Below are 23,734 nucleotides of genomic sequence, written 5' to 3' on the forward strand. Positions count from 1 at the left end.
TGCTTGACATTCTTTGAACCATTAAAATTCAGTCTAAGTGTATTCATCCAAGCACTAATACACTGCGCAAAAGAATTCTCTTGCCTTTGTGGCTGTGTGTGGTGAAGAGATGAGCTTGGGCGTGTTATTTGGATATATATATCTTTTGTGGCCCCCAATAAATTCCAGAGCGCCGCTCAGCACTAAAGATGAACTCAGGCGTGTTATTTGGATAACATATTTTGGATAACATATTTATTGGCGTATAACACGCACCTTTATTTTAGGAGGGAAGTTTCAGGGAAAAAAAAATTATTTTTACATAAAGAACTGTGAAGCAAAATAAGGGTCAGTGCCCATGAATGCAGCCCAATCAGTGCCCATCTGCAGCCTCACCTTTGCCATGAATGCAGCCTCACCATTGCAATCAATGCAGCCTCACAATTGCAATCAATGCAGCCTTACTATTGCAATTAATGCAGCCTTACCATTGCCATGAATGCAGCCTCACCATTGCAATTAATGCAGCCTTACCATTGCAATCAATGCAGCCTTACTATTGCAATCAATGCAGCCTTACCATTGCCATGAATGCAGCCTCACCATTGCAATTAATGCAGCCTTACCATTGCAATCAATGCAGCCTCACCATTGCCATGAATGCAGCCTTACCATTGCAATCAGTGCATTCTGATCAATGGCCATCTGCAGCCTCAGAGGGAACAGGGAGGGGGGTGGGACATGCACCAACAGATTACATACAGGAGAATCTCCTGTTTACTCGGTGGCCCCTTTAATACAAAGTCCCGCCTCCTATGATAGACAGAACATTCATCCAATGGCAGCCCAGGAAATGGGACTTGCTATTACAGACGCCGCCAAGGAGATTTTCCTGTATGTAATCTGACGGCACTCGTCCTGCCCCCTCCGAGGCAGCGCCAATAAATACGGTATATATCTCTGGTGGCCCTGGGGGCCAAAAAAGATATATATATATCCAAATCACCAGGGGGACTGTATTAAACTGGAACGTGGGCCGCAATTGGCCCGCGGGCTGGACTTTGGACATGCCTGCCCTAGTTGAACACCCCCAACCTCCCTCTATCTTTTAATTCCCTCTGTTTTGCTTTTTCTTCCTCTTTCAATTTCTAATTATTATCCTTATTCTAGGTTATTGTTTCCTTTCTCCAATGAGAAACTGGAAATGTTCTTATACAAAAAAAAATCTGTTTAAATAGAGCAGGATCACAAGCAACAAACAACCTAGACCAAAAAATGTGGGTTTAATGTTTTACCAATACATAACCATATTTGGAAGCCTATTGTATTACCATTGGAATATATTACTCTGTTCAATTAATGTCACTAAAAATATACAGTGTTATGTACATAAAGAGCAAACCGCGCTAAGAACCTATTGCACTAAATATAAAAACAGCAGCGGCTCAACTGTAGGATACATACAGAAAATATTAAAAGGTTTGAAAGAGCTGAGCTAAGAATCATAAGGGGGATTCCAAATGAAAAGAAACAGCCAAAAGACAAATAAATAAATAAACTGTGAGTCGCTCTTTCAAGTGTGTGAATCACTTTTCAGGGTCCTCAAATATGTCTATAACATTATGTTCCAAAGGTGAAGAAAATAAACATATAAATAACACTTGATCAAAAACATATGTGAGAAAAATAATTGAATGAACCACCCTTAAAGATGTGTGAATAACCTTTCAGAGTCCTCTCAAAATGAAATAACACAACAAATTATATTAAAATTAATTTTGTGATAGGGTGAATCGCTATTCAAAGTGTGTGAATCACTTTTCAGAGTCTTAACAAATGTCAGTACACAAATGAAAGTGCAAATTGAAGTTTGGTGAATCGCTCTTCAAAGTAAAAGAATTGCTTTCCAGAGCCTTCTCCGTGTAACAGTGACTCACAAATGCGACAATCCCTCCACCACATAGATTTTAGGCTTACCAGATAGTAAGCTGGATAGTCCTTTAATCACCAGTTGAATACAAACAGCAACTCTCATCCAGGAACACCTACGATGGAGCCGAAACAGATGTTGTTGCACTTGGAAGCGGATTCCAGGGGAATCAAACTTGATCAGAGATGGAACTCGATAGGATCCAAAGAGAAAAACAGACTCGCCATAGCGTAAAACCAGAGGATCAATTTATTAAATAAAAGTATTGCACTACTTTTGACGTCATATTGTGACGAAACACGTCGGGAGGAGGGACATGCTAACGTCACTGCGTTGCCGCGAACCCCGCTGAGACTGGCGTGTTGCTATAGCTTTATTCTATATGCTGTTTTTAAAGCTCCTTGAGTAAGTGCGTTACTTTTATCTAGTTCCATCTCTGATCGAGTTTGATTTGCTTCCAAGTCCAAGTTCAACAACAATATTATTTATAATATTTATTATTGTTATTTTGTAATATAGGAAACATGAAAAAGTAAAATTTTGCCAACCAAAAGCGAAAAAATAAAAAAAAACGCTTTGCAATATTTTCATTACATTTATTATTAGTTTTATACTATAATCGAAAAGCCTGTTTTAAATACTTTTTTCTTGTAAAGTATCAAAGAACACATTTAGATTCATCTGATTTTTGCATATACAAGGTTAAAAGTGTACATGGGTGCCAAAACGTCCTACTACAAATATTAACTGCATTTATGCGGTATGTTCCAAGGTGTCCTCTTTACTACGAGTATTGAAGAGCTTAGTCAATCCCAAATTACTGCCAACTGGCAGAGCTACATCCTGCTCCACAGCAGTGAAGATATCATCTCTGCACGTACTTCATGTTGGATAATTTGTTTCACCGGTAAGCTAGGGACCCCAATCCACACATGTTAAAAAGTTAGTTCAGTCTAGGTTTTTCTTTGATTGAGGTATAATTCCTTCATTGCTGTGGATGCCAACAGAGAATTAGAGATGCTGGCTTCATCTGTAGTGTTCTTCTGCTCACAAAACTTGAAGTTTGCATTTATGGATGAAGCTGCTAAAATTGAATGAAGTAAATATTGTATTGTGTAAACAGTTTTTTGCTAATATGTATACACTCTGTGTATATCATTTCTCTCTCTCTCTCGCTCTCTCTCTCATATACAGTTTATACACCAATTAGCTATAACTTTATGACCACCCACCTAATATTGAGTAGATCCCCTTTTGCCACCAAACAGCCCCTTTTGCTGTCAATACAGCCCTTACCCATCGAGGCATGGATGCCACTAGACCTCTGTGGTATCTGGCACCAAGTTGTCAGTAGCAGAAGTCCTATAAGTTGCGAGATGGGGCCTCCATGGATTAAACTTGTTTTGCAGCACATCGTACAGATGAGATCTGGAGAATTTGGAGGCCGAGTCACCACCTTAAACTCGTTTTTGTTTTCCTCAAACCATTCTTGAACCATTTTTACAGTGTGGCAGGGTTATCCTGCTGAAAGAGGCCACTGCCATCAGCAAATACCGTTTACATGAAACGTTCATGAAATGTACTTGGTCATCAACAATGTTTGGTTAGGTGGTACGTGTCAAGTAACATTCACATGAATAGCAGGACCTGGGTTTCCCAGCAGAACATTGCCCAATGCGTCACACTGCCTCCACCGGCTTGCCTTCTTCTATCTTCAATTGCTTCATGGTCCAGTTCTGATGCTCACTTGCCCATTGTAAGCATTTTTGACTGGGGACACGGGTCAGCATGGGCAACCTGGCAGGTCTTCAGGTACACAGTCCCATACATGGCAAACCACAATGCCAATTTTTTCCAATTTTTTCTGCTTTCCACACATCAAGTGTACATGTACAAAACGTACAAACATGTACAACATGTTTACTTGCTGTATTATATATCCCACTGACTTTCAGATTCCTTTGTAATAATATAATCAAAGTTATTCACTTAAACTGTCAGTGATCACAAAATTATTATAATCATCTCCCTTGCACAGTCCCATCCCCCCTTCAGTTAGAACACACACTAGGACACACATAACCTCTAGTGGTTAACCCCTTCGCTGCCAGTGACATTTTTACAGTAATCAATGCAATTTTATAGCATTGATCGCTGTAAAAATGCCAATGGTCCCAAAAATGTGTCAAAATTGTCCGACGTGTCCGCCATAATGTCGCAGTCCCGGTAAAAATCGCAGATCGCCGCCATTACTAGTAAAAAAAATATTAATAATAAAAAAGCCATAAAACTATCTCCTATTTTGTAGACGCTATAACTTCTGCACAAACCAATGAATATATGCTTATTGGGTTTTTTTTTTACCAAAATTATGTAGAAGAATACATATCGGCCTAAACTGAGGAAAAAAATGTTTTTTTATATATTTTTGGGGATATTTATTATAGCAAAAAGTAAAAAATATTGCGTTTTTTTCAAAATTGACGCTCTTCTTTTGTTTATAGCGCAAGAAATAAAAACCGCAGAGGCGATCAAATACCACCAAAAGAAAGCTCTATTTGTGGGGAAAAAAGGACGTCAATTTTGTTGGGGAGCCACTTCGCACGACCGTGCAATTGTCAGTTAAAGCGACGCAGTGCCGAATCGTAAAAAGTGCTCTGGTCTTTGGCCAGCCAAATGGTCCAGGGCTGAAGTGGTTAACAGCCACAGTGTTTGTACTGGATATAGTTAATAGCTCATTATTTATTAACTGAATGCATCCCACATTATTTGTTTTTACACATTAACATAGCCTCGTAATTAGATCTACCAAAAAAAAAAACGGCTGGCTAATCTTACAATTAATTATTTTTGCTATTTACCTGAATGCAACACTTTTATTAATATATGGAAATATCCTTTTCAATTGTTAGGCAAAAAAAAAATGGTTGGCTACTCTTATAATAAATGTAAACTGTCCCCATAGAGACATCACAACAATGAGCCCTCTAGCTGCCTCCCTTTTCCCTAATTCTCTTCACTTCTCCTTTGAATGACAAGTTTAACTATTTTTTTTTTTCTTAAAGCCCTCTCTGCTTTTCTAACTCCGAGAATTGTCCCGCCCCCTTGTGTTACCTCATTGGCTATGACACATCAAACAGACAGCCTATATAGTGCCACTGGACATAATAACTGCATCATATAAAGCTTCCCTGGCCAAAAATTCCCTTTAGAATTGTCAGATGAGGAGGACTTAACTATGTGGATCTGATCTAACCTTCTGGTTTCTATATGAATGTCTGCAAACAGAAGCTTAATGAGCTAAGAAACTGAACATATCCATAAAGGTAATTTACATTTTTTTTCTGTATAATGTTACTTTAAATTATTTTTCATTTTTATTTATTACATGAGGAAGGATGTTATGCAGGAAATAAGAGTAATTTGTATTTCTGTGTGCACATCTGCAGGGAACATTAGGATATAATGAACTAACTTTAAAAACTATTCTAAAATTTAATCAAAGTTGGGTAACCTTTGTTTAAACAGTGAGGATTCTAGTACTGTTCCAGAATTTGTGTGTAACATAATCTGATTTGGATATATCACTTTTTTTCAAATACGTTACTTATTAAAGCCTTTTTTTAATATGTTTTTTTCTTTTTTGAGTGAGCAGTATTTTCCGTCATGACTGATGGATATCATCATGTGAGTGAGTAGTACATGATGTGCAATGGACAGGAGGAAAGAGTGATGTTATCATTTCACTAATGGCTCAATTCACTAAACTCTACCATATGGATTATTTGTCATAACATCTCCTATTTCCAGCACTCATCATCTCTCACTGCTGAAAATATGGCAGATAGTAATCAATATAACTTGGTGAATTAAGCCTGTTTCTTCTACCTATCCATCTATCTATATATCTATATATTCTATCTATGTCAGGAAGAGGAAATGAAAACTTAACAGATACCAATCTATATGTGTATATACCCATTTATGTATCTACCATATCATTGATAAATAGAAAAAAAGAGATTCCTAGAAAGCAGATATATCAATAGATAGATAGATTGATAGATAGATAGACAGGCAGACAGATAAATAATGGATATATCTATTGATCTATCTGCCATCAAATTATCTATCTATCTATCTATCTATCTATCTATCTATCTATCTATCTATCTATCTATCTGTTTGTTTATCTACTTTTCTATCTATCTATGGAACAGGATAAAAAGAGATACATAAAATCACTTGAATAGCTTGATAGACAGATTGGTATCTGTTAGTTTTCATTTTATTTTCCTGTAATTAATAGGATAGATAGATAGATAGATAGATAGATAGATAGATAGATAGATAGATAGATAGATAGATAGATAGATAGATAGATAGATAGATAGGAATCTGGTAGATGCAATTCTAACAGAGAGATACATAATTAGATATTAAGATAGATAGCTAGATAGATAGATAAATAGATAGATAGAATATGGATCTATCTATCTATCTATCTATCTATCTATCTATCTATCTATCTATCTATCTATCTATCTATCTATCTATCTAAACTATTAATTATAGGAAAAGAAAAGGAAAACTAACAGATACCAATCTGTCTATCAAGCTATTCAACTGATTTTATGTATCTCTTTTTATCCTGTTCCATAGATAGATAGATAGATAGATAGATAGATAGATAGATAGATAGATAGATAGATAGATAGATAATTTGATGGCAGATCGATCAATAGATATATCCATTATTTATCTGTCTGTCTGACTATCTATCAATCTATCTATATAGCTATCTATCTATGTGCGGAACATATAATATGATATGATATAAATAGATACATAAAACCACTTGAATAGCTTAATAAACAGAATGGTATCTGTTGGTTTTCATTTTCTCTTTGTATAAGTAATAGTTTAGATAGATAGATAGATAGATAGATAGATAGATAGATAGATAGATAGATAGATAGATAGATAGATAGATAAATAGATAGATAGATAGATAGATAGATAGATAGATAGATAGATAGATAGATAGATAGATAGATAGATAGATAGATAGATAGATAGATAGATAGATAGATAGATAGATAGATAGATAGATAGATAGATAGATACTTTGACAGCACGTAGCTCAATAGACATATCCATTATCTATCTATCTATCTATCTATCTATCTATCTATCTATCTATCTATCTATCTATCTATCTATCTATCTATCTATCTATCTATCTATCTATCTATCTATCTATTCTACACATATATCTATCTATCTATCTATCTATCTATCTATCTATCTATCTATCTATCTATCTATCTATCTATCTATCTATCTATCTATCTATGATAGACAGATTGGTATCTGTCAGTTTTCATTTTCTTTTCCTATAATTAATAGTTTAGATAGAGAGATAGATAGATAGATAGATAGATAGATAGATAGATAGATAGATAGATAGATAGATAGATAGATAGATAGATAGATAGATAGATAATTTGACAGCAGGTAGATCAATAAACATTATCTATGTTATAACTCACTTACAAATTTTCTGTTGAACCACATAAATAATGGATTTGTCTCTTTATATTGTATTTCAATATTCTTTTAATTACTGGGCAGGCAAAAGTATTTGTAAGCCCAATCAGTAAAATCTTATATAAGCTTGAGCAAACTAATATTTTTAAAAAATTTGTTTTCAATCTTTTTCAATCTATTTAAATGACCAGCTTACATTAAAATAATATGTGGTGATCCTACCATGAATGTCCTGGCTCAGGCACCTCCTGAATCAGGACACTAGAGTGACGATGCCCTGTCCATCTCTGCCAAGGGTTTTCCTATGTTGCCCCCCTGTCCCATGCGCCCCTGGTTGAGACTATAAGCAACCCTGCTGCCACACATTGCTCTGGCACGGTTCACCACCATAGCAATGATGTTCTAGAGACGTAGGAGCGAGTTCGTGTAGGCAGGAAGTAAAAAAGGCTGGAAGAGGTCAGCAACAATGAGATTAAAAAATGGATGACAAATTTGCAAAAACAATATTTTATTGAAAATATGGCAAATGTTTTTGCTACCCAGTGCTTTAGAAAATGAAATGCTGTTAGAGTTCAGATCTACGTTAAGTAACCCAAAGAAACAACTCAAACTTTAACCACTATAAGGCTTGTGGCAAAGAGAAATTGAATGTTGTAACTGAAAGCCAATTAAAATGTTTGCTTTCCTTGAGTTTAGAACAGGAAGATCAATGAAAGCTGAATGCTAATTTGTGATTATGAAATCCTGTGTAATATACCTTTCTCTTTGCCTTAAGCTATAGAATTACAAGGGCGATTGGATGTGCATACACAAGATAACCACCCGCAGGCACAGTCTTCGGCCGCTGGGCGTACATATATAAGCCTTGTTTGCCAAAGTGTCATATTTGTTGCTATAGGGAGGAGACAAAGGAAAAATAGTGAACAGGAATTTTTCTATCCAAATGTGTTGTTTTCACAGTGGCTAGCCAGAACGGGTCAATTTCTATAGACATGAGATCGTCATCTCATGTGTATGGGTACCATTATTACACAAACCAGTGTTATCAGTTACTAGTTTACTATTGAGCATTGTGCCTAATGCTACTTAAATTGGTATTAAATACAAAAATATTTCAGTGTACTAATTCTTACATGTGGTGATTGCATTGTTTTTGTGGTCTTCTTTTTTATTTTCAGCTTATTATTATTTATTTTCACCTGAAGAACTGCTCAGTAAGTCCGTTATTTTTCAACTTCCTTTAACAGTGCAAGCTGTCAAGCAAAAGTGACAGTTAGAGGGCTGAGACAAACTATTAACACTGACAGGGATGCTTACAATGATCAGCTTTTATTCATGTATGTAAAACCTTTATCCCAAAAGGAAAAAAAAACTGTTGCCGTAACTGCTTATAATGCTTCAACTGGAGTTCAGCTTTAATTTATTAGTCAGGTCCATCTAAATCTGCTAGTACATCTGACATCAGTATAAACAGAAAAGTCAGTGCTACTACCCATACACCACATAGATAGCAGAGCTCCCAGGTGATCGATCCACAGTCGCTGGCTGAGTAGAGTAATGTAGAAAAAATGATCCTCACTCCGGTTGTTCTTAAAATTTCTTCATTTTATTGAATAGCCAAAGTGAACAAACGCTGATTAAATCAGTTGACGCATTTCAGCCTATAAGGCCTTAGTCATAACCATGTTATGACTAAGGCCTTATAGGCTGAAACGCGTCAATCGATTTATTCAGCGTTTGTTCACTGTCGCTATTCAATAAAATGAAGAAATTTTAAGAGCAACAACTGGAGTGCAGATAATTTTTTCTACAGTACATCTAACATCACCCTCTCTCCAGACTGACAATGCTGAAGTCCAAAGGTGTATCTGTTGCTCCTCCTTCTAGAGTGGAGAAACCCTAAGTAAGGAAGGGGGAGATTTACTAAAACCAGAGCATGCAAAATCTGGTACAGCTCTACACAGAAACCAATCAGCTTCCAGGTTTTTTTGTCAACGCTTAACTGAACAAGCTGAGGTTAGAAGCTCATTGGCCACCATGTACAGCTGCACCAGATTCTGAGAGCTCTGGTTTTAGTAAATCTTCCCCGAAATGTGTTACTGACTAGATCACCTGGTGGAAATAAAGGAGAAAACACCTGAATGCAGCCACCACATTTAAGGATTGGTAAGCTACAATATATGACATTTTTGTTTTTGGGTTTAATACCACTTTAAAAAGGTACATTGGCAGTGATGGATTGCTACAGGTAGCCCAGTATATAAGGAATTCTGTTGAGACAAAAATGACTGTTAGATTAGATCACATAACCTACACAAAGTACATTATGTTAGTGAACTCTAGAAATAATAAAGCCCTTTGCCAGCATGCTGCAGAGAAGGACCCTTGCTCTCTGTGTAGTAGCAGAGGTCTCTCTACAGAGGTCTGACATCCCCCCCGCAAATTGGTGTACACAGGGTATAATAGCCAGTATTGCCACAGTGGTTGATCCATTAGATAATATTTAACCTGAAGTCTTAACATAATCATTTTTACTAATGTGCATTAATTAAAAAGAGTAATTGCACCCCAATGCACACCTACAATAGGATGCAACACACATGCATTTCAGTGCATAGCAAGGCAAAGATGCAGATGCTCTGTGCTGAAAAAAGAATTCAGAACCTATATATATCTGCTTATGTCGCAGCACACTGGGTTAGCACTATAGCGAACACAGACATCGCATGTGATTCGCACGCGCACTGCTGTGCCGATCACATGCAATGTCTGTGCAATGCGAGTTCAGCCATACTGTTGTATGGCTGAACTCGCATTGGATTTGAATAAAAAAGGTGCAGGGACTTTTTATTTCCCGCACTGGAATTGGATCGCATGGGTGTTTATGCCCATGTGATCTGATTCCTGTCCGAATCCACAGTTCACCCTGCGATCTGTATACCGATCTGGGGATGTCATTAACATTGTATTGACAACCGCAGCGGTTTCCAGAGGGCAGAGTGAACTGCCTGCAAGAGAGATGCGATGCGGGAACCGACGCTGGTATCGTGCTGGTTCCTGCATCGCTATAGTGTGAACCCTGGCTTAAAGTCTGTATGAGTCCTAAATAATATATCTCTATAGTTAATGCTTTGCAACTTTCTGGAAAAACTGAATTTCTTCTGAAAGTGCTAGATATGTTCTGATCAAAAACCCATGGTATGAATGTGAACTGTCAGTGTAATGAGAGCACCTAGCAATTAAGATCAGATACGCAAACATGTATGTACTAGGCTTTTTATATGCATGAGTTATTGCAGAATTTATTGGGAATTATGACAGGGAGATCTCACTATTGGAACATCCAAGGCATATACGAACCCAGGGCCTGACTTAGCCCACAATACTGCACCTACAACTAAAATATAACTTATTTGTGCACCGACCGTCTATTTAAATTGGCACTGTATAAATCCTGGGATGGCCTATTGCCATTGATGATCAAGAAGTTCTGTTTCTACTCTCATGCTTTCTGTAAATCATTTGACCTTATCTTCTCTCAAACCTTAATCAGAATAACCATGCATCCTCCTAGAAATTTAATTACTTCACAGAAACTTTCTAGGAGACATGGGATTATAGCTCAGAGATTGCTAGATTAGATTTTGTTCTGTTATGCCTATTGAGTAGTAGCAGAGTGCTAGGATTCTAGTTTTGCTGGTTTATTTACTACAGCGATGAATAACATGCAAGGAACAGTAGGGGTTAGTTACTAAAACTGGAGAGTGCAAAACCTGGTGCAGCTCTGCATAGAAACCAATCAGCTTCCAGGTTTTATTGCCAAAGCTTAAATGAACAAGCTGAAGTTAGAAGCTGATTGGCTACCATGCACAGCTGCACCAGATTCCGAGTGCACCAATTTTAGTAAATCTTCTCCTGTATCCCCTAGCAGCCAGTGTTTATTTTTCCTGGATCTTACTGAAGTTAACTGATGGCCATGGCTTAAAGGGGTTGTAAACCCTTGTGTTTTTTCACCTTAATGCATCCTATGCATTAAGGTGAAAAAACTTCTGACACTGACCAGTCCCCTCATTTTACTCACCTGAGCCCGTTCGTTCCCTCGGCGGGGATGTGCTCTAACTTTTGTGGTTCCGGCGGAGAGCAGTTCCTCTGCAGCGTGACAGATGGTCCCGCAGGTGTCGGCCATGTTATCCACAAGAATGGCCACCTTATCCTTCACGTCCCCCACCAGGACCATCCGGTCCACTTCATTTGCGTTTTTCCTCTCTTTGTGGATTAAAGCAAAATCTACGTTCAGGCGATCGGCGATGGAGGTGACTCTTTTGGCACCTCCGGCATCAGGGGACACTATAGTGCAAGTTTTCCATTCGGCGATGTTCTCCCGAATCCACTTCAATATGGCGGGTTCAGCGTATAAATTATCCACATGAATATCAAAGAAGCCCTGGATCTGAGAAGCCCGTTGTCTCCTCTCTTGATTGGATAGATTGATAGCAGTGCAGTCATTGGCTCCCACTGCTGTCAATCAAATCCAATAACGTGGGCACCAGAGGGGAGGCAGAGCTGAGTCCGGCATTCTGTGTCTATGGATGCAAATGCTGGACTTGGGAGCACGCCCACACGGTAACCCCCAGGGAGAGCGCTTCTCCTAAGGGGTTTATCAATATGGGGAGGAACTGATAGCGCCGCTGGGGGACCCCAGAACAGGTGGATCGGAGCCACTCTGTGTAAAACGAACTACACAGTGGAGGTAAGTTTGACATGTTTGTTATTTAAAAAAAAAAAAACACGAGGGTTTACAATCACTTGAAGCTTCTTTCCTTAGATAGCTTGAATTTTGGCCAATTTCTGCTGAATCGGCTGAAATTCGAGCCGTAGGTGACCCTGTATTTTAAAATTGACTTGGCCAAATGTATTCGAAATTTCTCAGCCGAACAGTGACTGCACCCTTTCAGTTCCGCAGTGCAAGTAGCTAGTAGATGCAGGAACTTTGGCTGCTTGAATAGGATTGAATAGGATGGTTTAGAGTGGATGGAGGAATCAAGTGATTTTCTCTCTATTTCTCACAGGCCGAATGGCCAAAATTCAAACTGCCTATGCCTGCTGAATCAGCCAAATCAGCCAAAGGTTGAGCCATGGGATGCCCTATTGGCACCACTTGGCTAAACAAACTTCGACTGAAAAGCAAAGGATTTGGGTTAAAAATTGTCAGACAAACAGATACTGCAGACAATCATACACAGTCACTGTTAGGGTATCCATAGGTACTGTGGCTGTCTAAATAAAACAACTGTCAGGGGAGATTCTTCCATTCACACTGTTTAGCATGGATGGATGAATTACTGATTGAGAGAAAGTTTTGCATGTATGGCCAAGCCTTACTCTTCTTTACACACCATCATCACTGTCCTCATACTGAATAACGCACTTGAAGAAGTGCTGGGAATCTTTAGATTTACACGTGTAGTCAGATGAAGGAAAGCTTTAACCATGCTCTGGTGAGACAGCTCCCACACAGTAAGGCTTTCATTGATGGGAACCCAACAGTAGCCAAACATAGAAATACAGAAAGGAGCGCCATACCAAAACCAGATGAAAGAATTTAAGATAATTTTAATTGTTGAAAAAAGGTCACATAAAAACAACTAACACGTTTCAGGGGCAACACCAATCTCCCTTCATCAGGGCTCAACAGGATAAAACTTGGATGGAACAATGACTTCACAGATCTATATTAGAACCAGTATTGGACTCTCCTCATGGAGGAACAACTTGGCAGCAGTTACTAAGCATGTGGAGAGTTCAATACCGGTTTTTATATAGAGCTGTGAAGTCACTGGGGTTAATTTACTAAAACTGGAGTGTGCAAAATCTGGTGCAGCTGTGCACGGTAGCCAATCAGCTTCTAACTTCAGCTTGCTCAGCGAAACTTTGACAAAAAAAAACTGGAAGCAGCTGCATCAGATTTTGCACTTTCCAGTATCAGTAAATCAACCCGGTGTGTTCTCTAGCAGGGGCGTAACTAGAAATCACAGGGCCCCATAGCAAAATGTTGTATGGGGCCCCCCCTGCAAACAGCCCCCCCAACAAAAAAAATAACTAATTCCATTGAACAACAGATTATCACACTCATGTGGCACAGTACTTCTAATTTATCAGTGACTGTGACCAGTAAAATCATTCATCAGTGACCGTGATTAGTAAATTCATTGATCAGTGACCGTGATTAGTAAATTCATTGATCAGTGACCGTGATTAGTAAATTCATTGATCAGTGACCTTGATTAGTAAATCCATTCATCAGTGACCGTGATTAGTAAATTCATTCATCAGTGACCGTGATTAGTAAATTCATTCATCAGTGACCGTGATTAGTAAATTCATTCATCAGTGACCGTGATTAGTAAATTCATTCATCAGTGACCGTGATTAGTACATTCATTCATCAGTGACCGTGATTAGTACATTCATTCATCAGTGACCGTGATTAGTAAATTCATTCATCGGTGACCGTGATTAGTAAATTCATTCATCAGTGACCGTGATTAGTAAATTCATTGATCAGTGACCGTGACTAGTAAATTCATTCATCAGTGACCATGATTAGTAAATTCATTGATCAGTGACCGTGATTAGTAAATTCATTCATCAGTGACCATGATTAGTAAATTCATTTATCAGTGACCGTGATTAGTAAATTCATTGATCAGTGACCGTGATTAGTAAATTCATTCATCAGTGACCGTGATTAGTAAATTCATTCATCAGTGACCGTGATTAGTAAATTCATTTATCAGTGACCATGATTAGTAAATTCATTGATCAGTGACCGTGATTAGTAAATTCATTCATCAGTGACCGTGATTAGTAAATTCATTCATCAGTGACCGTGACTAGTAAATTCATTGATCAGTGACCGTGATTAGTAAATTCATTCATCAGTGACCGTGATTAGTAAATTCATTCATCAGTGACCGTGATTAGTAAATTCATTGATCAGTGACCGTGATTAGTAAATTCATTGATCAGTGACCGTGACTAGTAAATTCATTCATCAGTGACCATGATTAGTAAATTCATTGATCAGTGACCGTGATTAGTAAATTCATTCATCAGTGACTGTGATTAGTAAATTCATTGATCAGTGACCGTGATTAGTAAATTCATTGATCAGTGACTGTGACCAGTAAAATCATTCATCAGTGACCGTGACTAGTAAATTCATTGATCAGTGACCGTGATTAGTAAATTCATTCATCAGTGACCGTGACTAGTAAAATCATTCATCAGTGACTGTGATTAGTAAATTCATTCATCAGTGACCGTGACTAGTAAAATCATTCATCAGTGACTGTGATTAGGAAACTCATTCATCAGTGACTGTGACCAGTAGAATCATTCATCAGTGGCCGTGACTAGTGCAGCCTGCAGGACATTAATACAGCAGTTACTATGACCAGTGCAGCTGTGCAGGACATTTACCCCCCATTAACTGTCTGTGACTGTCTGTGATTTTTCTAATATGCAGCATGGCGGGGAGAGGGTGCCCCTCCCCCCGCCATGCTGCATATTAGAAAAATCACAGTCACAGACAGTTAATAACAGTCCATATGGCATCACTGCTGCTTACTTACCTGTGAAAAAAATGTGAAGAATGGTCTCTGACTGTCTCTCTGACTGCAAAAAGTGGGTGTATTGAGGTTCCTCCTCGGCGGTGCTGCCTGGCTCCTCTTGGTTGCAGGCTGCAGTAGCTCTCGTCTCGACGCTTCTCCCATCGCGCCTCCGACCGAGTGATGTCACGCCACTGGGACGGGGATAGCACCGGTGTTCGGTCTTCTGTGCAGGACAGGAGCTTGCTGATGCCGAGCCCTGGGCCACTCGGCAGCGGGCCGCGGCTGAGGGCCCCACTCGGCAGCGGGCCCCGGCTGAGGGCCCCATAGCAACCGCGGGCCCCATAGAAACCACGTGGGTCGCTAATCTCTAGGTTTTATCTTGTGTTGAGCCCTGAAGAAGGGGTTGCCCCTAAAGCATTTTGGTTGTTTTTATATGACTGTTTTTGCCAATTATTAAAATTTTCTTGTACTCTTGTGCACCTTTCATTTGCTCTTGCTCTTACTGAATAAAGCTGTTTGTTTTCACTTACCTGACTATTGGCATGTTCCAGGTAGCAAAAATGGGGTTGTTGAAAAGTTATTAATATTTTAGTGTGGCAGTAGTATTTTCATTGGGACCTATATTAAAATAACAAGGTGAAAGAAGGCCTGTGTAGATGTGTCTGCATCCTACAGCTGCTTCTGTTTGTTATGCATAACCTGGACCTGCAGCAAGCAATGAAGGTGAATGCCAATAAATGCAAATGATGATTCAAGGCTAAAATCCTCATGTGAAAAGTGTCAAATGTGTGGCAAATGTGTGTAGCCATAAGTGAACATTGGTCATTCTATATGATCATCTGTAAGCTGCAAATCTAAAAATTTAAAAAGTTAGGTCTTTGATTTAAAATGTGCTGTGCAATAAATACAGTGAATAGTACCGAGGTTCAGATTTTCAGTTGAAAAATGGAGAATCTAAATGTGTGGAAACAGTTATTCCGCGTACACACGGTCGTTTTTTTCTGACAGGAAATGTTAGATGTGAGCTTGTTGTGAAAGTCCGACCATGTGTATGCTCCATCAAACAATTGCTGTCGGACTTTCCGCCAACAAATGTTTGATAGCAGGTTCTCAAATTTTCCGTCAACAAAACTTTGTTGGCAGAATTTCCCATCGTGTGTACACAAGTCCACACAAGTTTCACGCATGCTCGGAAACAAGCAGAAGGAGCCGCACTGGCTATTGAACTTCCCTTTTCTCGGCTCGTACGTCTTGTACATCACCACGTTCCCACGTTTGTAATTGTTGGCCAACATTTGTGTGACCATGTGTATGCAAGACAAGTTTGAGCCAACAACCTTCGAACAAAAATCCACGGTTTTGTTGGCAGAAAGTCCGATTGTGTGTACGGGGCATAACTCTTTAAACTCCCCCACCTCCCCATTATCTAGAGTAAAAAAAATACCCAGTATTTCAGGGTATAGGAGAACATGGGACTCTCTTTCCTTCCTCCCGCAGTGCCACACTTGGCACTTGAGCACCCAATCACCAAGTGGAAACATGCAGAGATTGGGGTAGCTGGAGTTCATTAGCCTTGTATATTCTCTGATCCAGACCTTGATCTTACACAGGGTTTTTTTTTTTTCAGAGCCCCAGCAGGTGAGTGGGGTGCCTGAAGTGTGCAGGAAAGACTAAAGTCAATCTATTGATCAGGAATTCAATAGAGCAGCAGGAGAAATACCCCCCCCCCCCATCAACATTGACTGTGTTAATGGGAGAACCAAGCAACTTTCTTTCCTTCAACCTGCAGTCGAAGGGTAGAAAATTGCATAATGTATGGCCTGCCTTAGTCTAAAACCCATTAACAAGAAAGGAAGTGACAGGATATTTTCCCTTTGGGGACAAAAAGAATCTGACAAATGCCCCCCCCCCCCGAAAATGTTCTTATTCTGCTGCCTGTGTCCCCTCACTTCCTTTTTTATCTGACACCCTTCATAAAGAAACAATACTTTCTGGCCATAGGTTGATCAAAAGTCAGCCAGTCCCTGTTGGATCAGTGTGTGAGTGGCTGTCACTGCTCTACAGACGTTGGTCGTTCAATCAACTTCTGTCGAAGGGACACGCCGGAAAACTTTGGTTGATCAGTGCCTGCAGCTGCTGATCGGTGTATTCAAGGCGGTAGCGGGGGGATTGGTTTGTGTGGATGGAGGAATCTATGGCCAGCTTTAGGCAAAATCTCATGAAGAGGGACATATGTTCTAATCCCTTACCTCTATCAAAAGGGGGGGGGGATTAAGTTATGTGTGGAGTTGGGCTTTAGAATGAAGACATGGATTCTATATATTATAGATATATACATTTACAGTATATATATATATATATATATATATATATATATATATTGTAAATGTATATATAAATAATAATACAAAAAATATAAAACAAATAATATAAAATAATAAAGACATAATATTATTAAAAATACCATAGTCTGTGTATATAAAACAAAACATACACACTATTGTAATCTACTACTATGACAGGTCTCTTTGAAATGGTAATTGCTTCTTAATTTAATGGGAACTAGATTATCCATTCTAAAAGTCCAGGACGCCTTTTAGCATGGGATGGATTGAAGGGGACAGTGAGGGAAAGTCAGACAATTGTTGCTTTGTGTTGGGGAAGAGGGAATATTATTCATTGCAAGTATAATTATCCCTTATACCATGTAGACAGCAAGTTTTCAAAGCTCCGGTCTGTGAAGGGTTATACACTGTCAGATGAAATATAGATTTATGAGGCTATAAATGAATTTAACAAACCATTCTGCATTTAGCCAAGAAAAGCCAAAATAAACCCATGCTGCCTTTCTAATATTTCCATTCATGATTATTCCTAGCATAGTGGCAGATGTGCTACAAATATAATAGAGGCAAAAATAGAATTTCTGTTGCATTAAGGCATTTTCATGTGTGCAGACAAATGAAAGTGGGACATGATTGTTAATTATTTAAATAGTGACCTTATCTCTGGGAAAACTGTGCAGTGCAATTGGGAATACATTGGGAACTACCAGATTACACCAGATTAACCAAGTGAAAGAAATAATTACCGTTCTATAGCATGAAATAAAACTATATAACATTATATGTGCAAAAATAAATAATTGATTTAAAGTAGAACTTTTCTATTGGGTAGATACTGCTGACAGTGGTTACCACGGCAGAATGGAAATCTCCCCCCCCCCCAAAAAAAAAAAAAACAGATGAAGTTGCATCTTAATTTTGGATGTCAAACACTGACATATGAACCATTACTTCTTACTCACAGACCAGTCAGGAATATGTAACTTTATGGGGTAGTTTACTAAAGGAATAGAGTGTTCACTTTACAAAATTAATGACTAATCATTGTAAATAAGGTAAAGCATTCACGCTGAATAACCAATTATATGCAAAGGAAATTCAAGTCATCTTGTGGTCAAGCAATTGGCATCCATTTATTTACATATTCTTAATAAGCAGTAAATAAGCCTTAAAAGAAAAATGAATAATGTGGCGCTTACTCAAATAAATGTGATAAATGTACAAATATTCAACTGTGTCACCTAAGATACTAAAAGTGAGCAAATAAACAAAATATAAATAATCCTTCATGAACAATACTGTGCAATATTAAAAAAACAGTACTTGAAGACAATACGGTACAAATAACAATGAAAAAATGTGATAAACTTTCTTCAATACGGTGCATCGTATTGAAGAAAAAGTTTATCACATTTTTTCATTGTTATTTGCTCCGTATTGTCTTCAAGTATACTCACTCTTACAAAAAATGGGTCACAGAAGTGCAGAACGAACTGCACTCCTGTGATCCACAGAAGTACAGCCAAAAAAGCTTTGGCTATACTTCTCCTTTAATGTTTAAAAACACTTTAACGCGTAGTTAAACCGCAAAACTAAATCTTTATATATTGCATCTTACCAGTCCTTAGTTGTTGTGGATAATTTTTTTGGGGGGGGCTTTTTTTTCAGGTTTTTTTCTCCTTATTCTTTTCTGTTAACAAACTTCCTGACCCTGAGAGGCTACACTAACTTCTCCACTGTATCTATGGGGGAAGTAATGGCTGCCTTCTAGGCTGGCCTACAATGTCTGCCTTTGTTCATCTCCATTACATTGCTGACATTGCTGATAAGAAAATTTGGAGTTTACAGACGGAACACAAGATTGTTTTGCTTGCAGTGGTGCTTACAGGAAGTCACAAAGACTCTCTTCTTAGCCAGAAAAATGAAAACTAATGCAGTCACCACATCTGAGGACTAGTAAGTCGAAATATACTACATTTTTGTTCTTGGCTTTGGGTATCTAACAAAACCTCACTGTTCTTTGTAACTACAGTAATTAATCCACAAAATTCAAAACAAAGACACGCTAATTAGGTTCTAGTATCGGTTTCACTCTGCTCCCTATCACAAAAGTGAAGAAACTGACTAGAACCCAACTACAGTGCCACTTTTGTAAACTTTGAGTAAGCATTGCTCAGATATACCTGTAGCTACAGAGGTCAGTGAGGGGCTTGTTCTAAGGTAGTTAAGCCTACATGCATGCAGACGGTTTGATATACGTGTCTGAATGCATATGGCTCGAAATGCAATTACCCCTCAGTACAGTGTTCAGTCACACTGTATTTTAGCCTTTAATAGATTTTGATAGACTGCTGGCAGCAAGATTGGACGCTGCCCCTGTGCCTCCTGAGCACCTGAAAATGCTAGGATTTGACGCTCTCAGGCTAAAACCGCCTATGTGCATGAGGCCTAATACTCACCCCTTCTATCACCCACACCACTGATACCCTCTTTTGTTTCTGGGAATGTCAGATTCCAAAATTGTAACTATTCAACAGATTCCAAAATTGTAGACTCAGCCCTATCCTCTGCAGACAGGGACCAGATTCCACTCGTGCTTTTATTGTACTGATTCTGTCTGTTTTTTGGGCCACAAAATACATGGAAACTGGTACCAGCATGTTTTATGAAGGTCAAAATGTTTCCTTACAGCTCTTCTTGTGGAGACACATGCTCATCTATGGGCACCATAGTGTTTTATTACCTGACAGGAAGGAAACTGTAGAGCCAATGGGAACCAGTCCATCTCCAACTGTCCTATATCTAGTATGGTCAAAAAAGAAGGGGGTGGGAGTTGAACATTACTGGAAATGTCAAATTCCGAACAGTCTTATGGAAGTTGCAGCACTGGATAGGAGGTAGGAGACACTGGCAACAGGAAAGGTGAGTATAATATTTACTCTGTTGCAGGAAAGTGCCATTGGGTATTATTTAAAGACCTGACAGGATTGATGATCAAACCATAAGATTAGAACACTACTATCTATCACACTGTCTTTTAAGTTAAATATCTTTCACAGTTTTGATAAGCACCATATGATGTCAATGGCTAGCCTACTGTCAAGGCACAAAAAAGATAGTGTACTACATTGTTCACAAGCACTTTGTAGTTAACTGAGAGAAAACACTTTTTTTTCAAAATCTGTTAAAGTCTTCTGAATCTCTCAATTCACGAAGACACTAATACTAACTCTTACAAAAAGAAAACACTTATGAACTTATTCTTGTTAGAATACTGCGCATTAGTCTTACATTTCTACACATAATACGCATGATGATAATTATCTTCTCTTCAAACCAATCCACCCATGCATTGTGCTTAATACTGTAGGAACAGTGTTTGTGTGAATAATCTTCAAATGCTGCCCATTATACTGTTTAGTTCAGATTTATGGTTAGTAATAAAGCATTGGTACCTAAGGGCATGTTTTGCTGATATGCACTCTGCACTCAATTCTTCTCTTGTGCTCCTATGTCCAATATCTTGCTTTCTCCCGATTCACTGGCTCCTCACCACGGGTCATCAAAGCTTGGATTTTCTAGGCTATACATGTGAAGAGCCCCAGGAAAAACAGGACACTTATGACCTTGGACGATAGGACAATGGACTTTACAGATACTTTATTGGTATGCTGGATACTATTGCAAGGAGATAAGAAAGCCATGCGGTGCATGTGATAGCGGCCGGTAAATATGTAACACAGCAGAACAGAATCTTACGCAGGCTTTGATTGAGTTGTTGAACAAATCATCTGAGAGATCAAAATTTAATACATAAGCAAACTTTACTTGCAGTTGTACATGAGATGTACAGACCAAGCAGCGAGATCAGCCAAGAAGAGTGGCATATATGCATGGGCGTACGCAGAACTTTTTTCAGGGGGGGCATCATTTTAAGGTCACCCATGCTCCGCCCCTTTGACAGTGTCATGAAGGGGAGGGGATTAGTCATTATCCTATAAAGTGCAGGCATGTGCCCATCATATGCAGCCTCACTGTGCTGATCAAATGTGGCCTGTACAATACGGAGGGTGTACAGTATGTGTATATAGAGGGGGTGGATGGTATTAGTATATACAGGAAGGAAGGTGGGTGTATATAGTTGTATACAGGACAGATGATGTATATCTGCAGTCAGAGATGATGGAGGAATACAGGAAGGAAGGTGGGTGTATATAGCTGTATACAGGACAGGACAGATGATATGATCTTTCCAATATGTGGCACCCCCCTTCACTGATCATACCTGTATGCACTTAGCTGCCCCCCCTCATTTGTATATATGTCAGGCCCCCACACACAGATCTGTAAGCACACACACACAACTCAGCCTCCTGCCTTCACTTGTACTTACGACCCCTACTTGTAAGGTCACAGTGGTGTTCCTTCTCCCAGGTCCTGTTTCCACATGTCCCTTTGAAAATACATCACAGGCAGCAAAGCAAATGCGAGGGCACACATACAGGAAGCAGCCAGAGGTGGCAGTAAAGAGCTCTGTAAGCTCAATGACACTGATCTGCAACAGCTGTGGAGCCGACTCGCACAGACACAGAGAGCCAGCAGACCCTTGCCGATTCCAGGGGGGGTCACTCGCCATCCCTTGCCCCTACCTGCGGACGACCATGCTTATATGGTGATAGGCAATATGTTAAGTATCCTTTTATCAGAGATTGGCTGTGGTTTATCAGAAATGGTAGTGGCTAAAAGGGCCTGTTATTAAATTTGGGGTTTGTTCATAATGGACATAGTTGCTAGCATTCCTAAACTATTTAAAAAGAAACAATTCTGGCATGGGATTTCCCTTCAAAGAGTCAGGCATGATCTACCACCTTGTCCATCATACTACTTTGAAAGAGGTAGGGATGTTTGGGAACTCATAAAAAGCTATTTTGAGGGCTTGTTATTGTTAAAGTGTCTCTAATGCCTGCCAGATCTGTGCTATTTCTAATTCCGCTGGGGAGATTCACTCTTACAACTATTTAATTCTGTATTAACAGGCCTGTTTGCTGGACAACTGAGCCCCTTTCAGCCATAATTTCAAGATCATTCTAAAACTCAAGCCCCAGACCTGCACATGATGTCTCCTACCACCTTGGCCCTAGTGTGGATAGCATGCCTAATTTGTGGTGTTTACAGCCAGTATTCCCCAACCCCACAGTATCTGGAAGAAATCTCAGAGCTGTCACAGACATTAAATCAGGAAAAAGCTGGGCACATTATACAGCTGGGCACAAACCAAAGCCCCAACGGAAGTCAACAGTCTGAAGATGATATTGGAAATATGTCACCTCGAAGACCACCGCCTTGTCTCTTCCGGTCTAAAATCAAGCATGCATTTAAGTATGTCACCACCATATTGTCCTGTGTCATTTTCCTGGTGGGGATTGTAGGAAATTCAACACTTCTAAGAATTATTTACAAGAATAAATGCATGAGGAATGGTCCCAATGTACTTATCGCCAGCCTGGCACTGGGAGATCTTTTCTACATACTAATAGCTATTCCCATCAATATTTATAAGGTTTGTATGAATTGACATTTATTGTTTCAAAGCTATTCTCTCTATACACATGCCATATTTCAGTGTATTAATACCCAACATACAGTATACAGTATATGGTAATAAAAGTAAAACAACCTTGGGTGTTACTTCTAGGCATGCTAAATTGGAAAGATTGGATACCCAGTACTGCCCAACAAAGCCTGTTGAAAAATCTGTCATTTTATGCATAGGAACAAGTTTCAGTACATTTAATGTAATAATAGCTATTACTAACAAGTATTTCATGGACATGGGGGCATGCACATGGGTCTACCGTCAAGTGCACATTGTCGTCTAGGTCTTTACAGATTTGTAACCCTGTTCTTTTATTCAAAATGGGTAAAAAAAAAAAATTGACAGGGATTTTAACCTTTCCCTACTTTATCCATAGTAAAAAAAGAAAAACAGCATCAAATATACTTTGAGACATAGACCTTAGACATAGATAGCTGGTAGTGGCCTTTGGGAGTTAAAGTGTATTTCTACTTTTCTGGTCAAATTTGAAAAACCCCAACCATGTTTGTCCTGCGTTCCTATTCACACAGCATGCCTAGAAATAATTTAAAGAGCCATACTGTCTACCTTTTGTGTTGTTTTTGGAGCATATTTATACATAGGCAGCTTCTATTGCTTTAAAAGTATGTCAATATAAGGGACAGAGATAAGGACAATTTTTTTTTTTTAGTGCATTAACATACAATGCAGAAACCAAGCCTTGCGATCTTTAACATTTTGC

At 38.8% G+C, this 23,734-nt stretch overlaps 1 protein-coding gene across 1 annotated transcript in view; it reads left to right on the forward strand.

The window, feature by feature from the left end:
• The first annotated feature begins 5,045 nt into the window (after positions 1 to 5,045).
• Positions 5,046 to 23,734, forward strand: part of LOC141107972 (endothelin receptor type B-like) — a 42,972-nt gene continuing 24,283 nt past the window's right edge. Inside the window, exons 1-2 of the mRNA XM_073599082.1 lie at positions 5,046 to 5,235; positions 22,454 to 22,977. Of these exons, the coding sequence (XP_073455183.1) occupies positions 22,531 to 22,977 (447 nt within the window). The 5' untranslated portion in view covers positions 5,046 to 5,235; positions 22,454 to 22,530. The remainder of the gene's footprint in view (positions 5,236 to 22,453; positions 22,978 to 23,734) is intronic.

Source organism: Aquarana catesbeiana, linkage group LG09 (genome assembly GCF_042186555.1).
Source record: "Aquarana catesbeiana isolate 2022-GZ linkage group LG09, ASM4218655v1, whole genome shotgun sequence".
NCBI classification, from domain to species: Eukaryota; Metazoa; Chordata; class Amphibia; order Anura; family Ranidae; genus Aquarana; species Aquarana catesbeiana.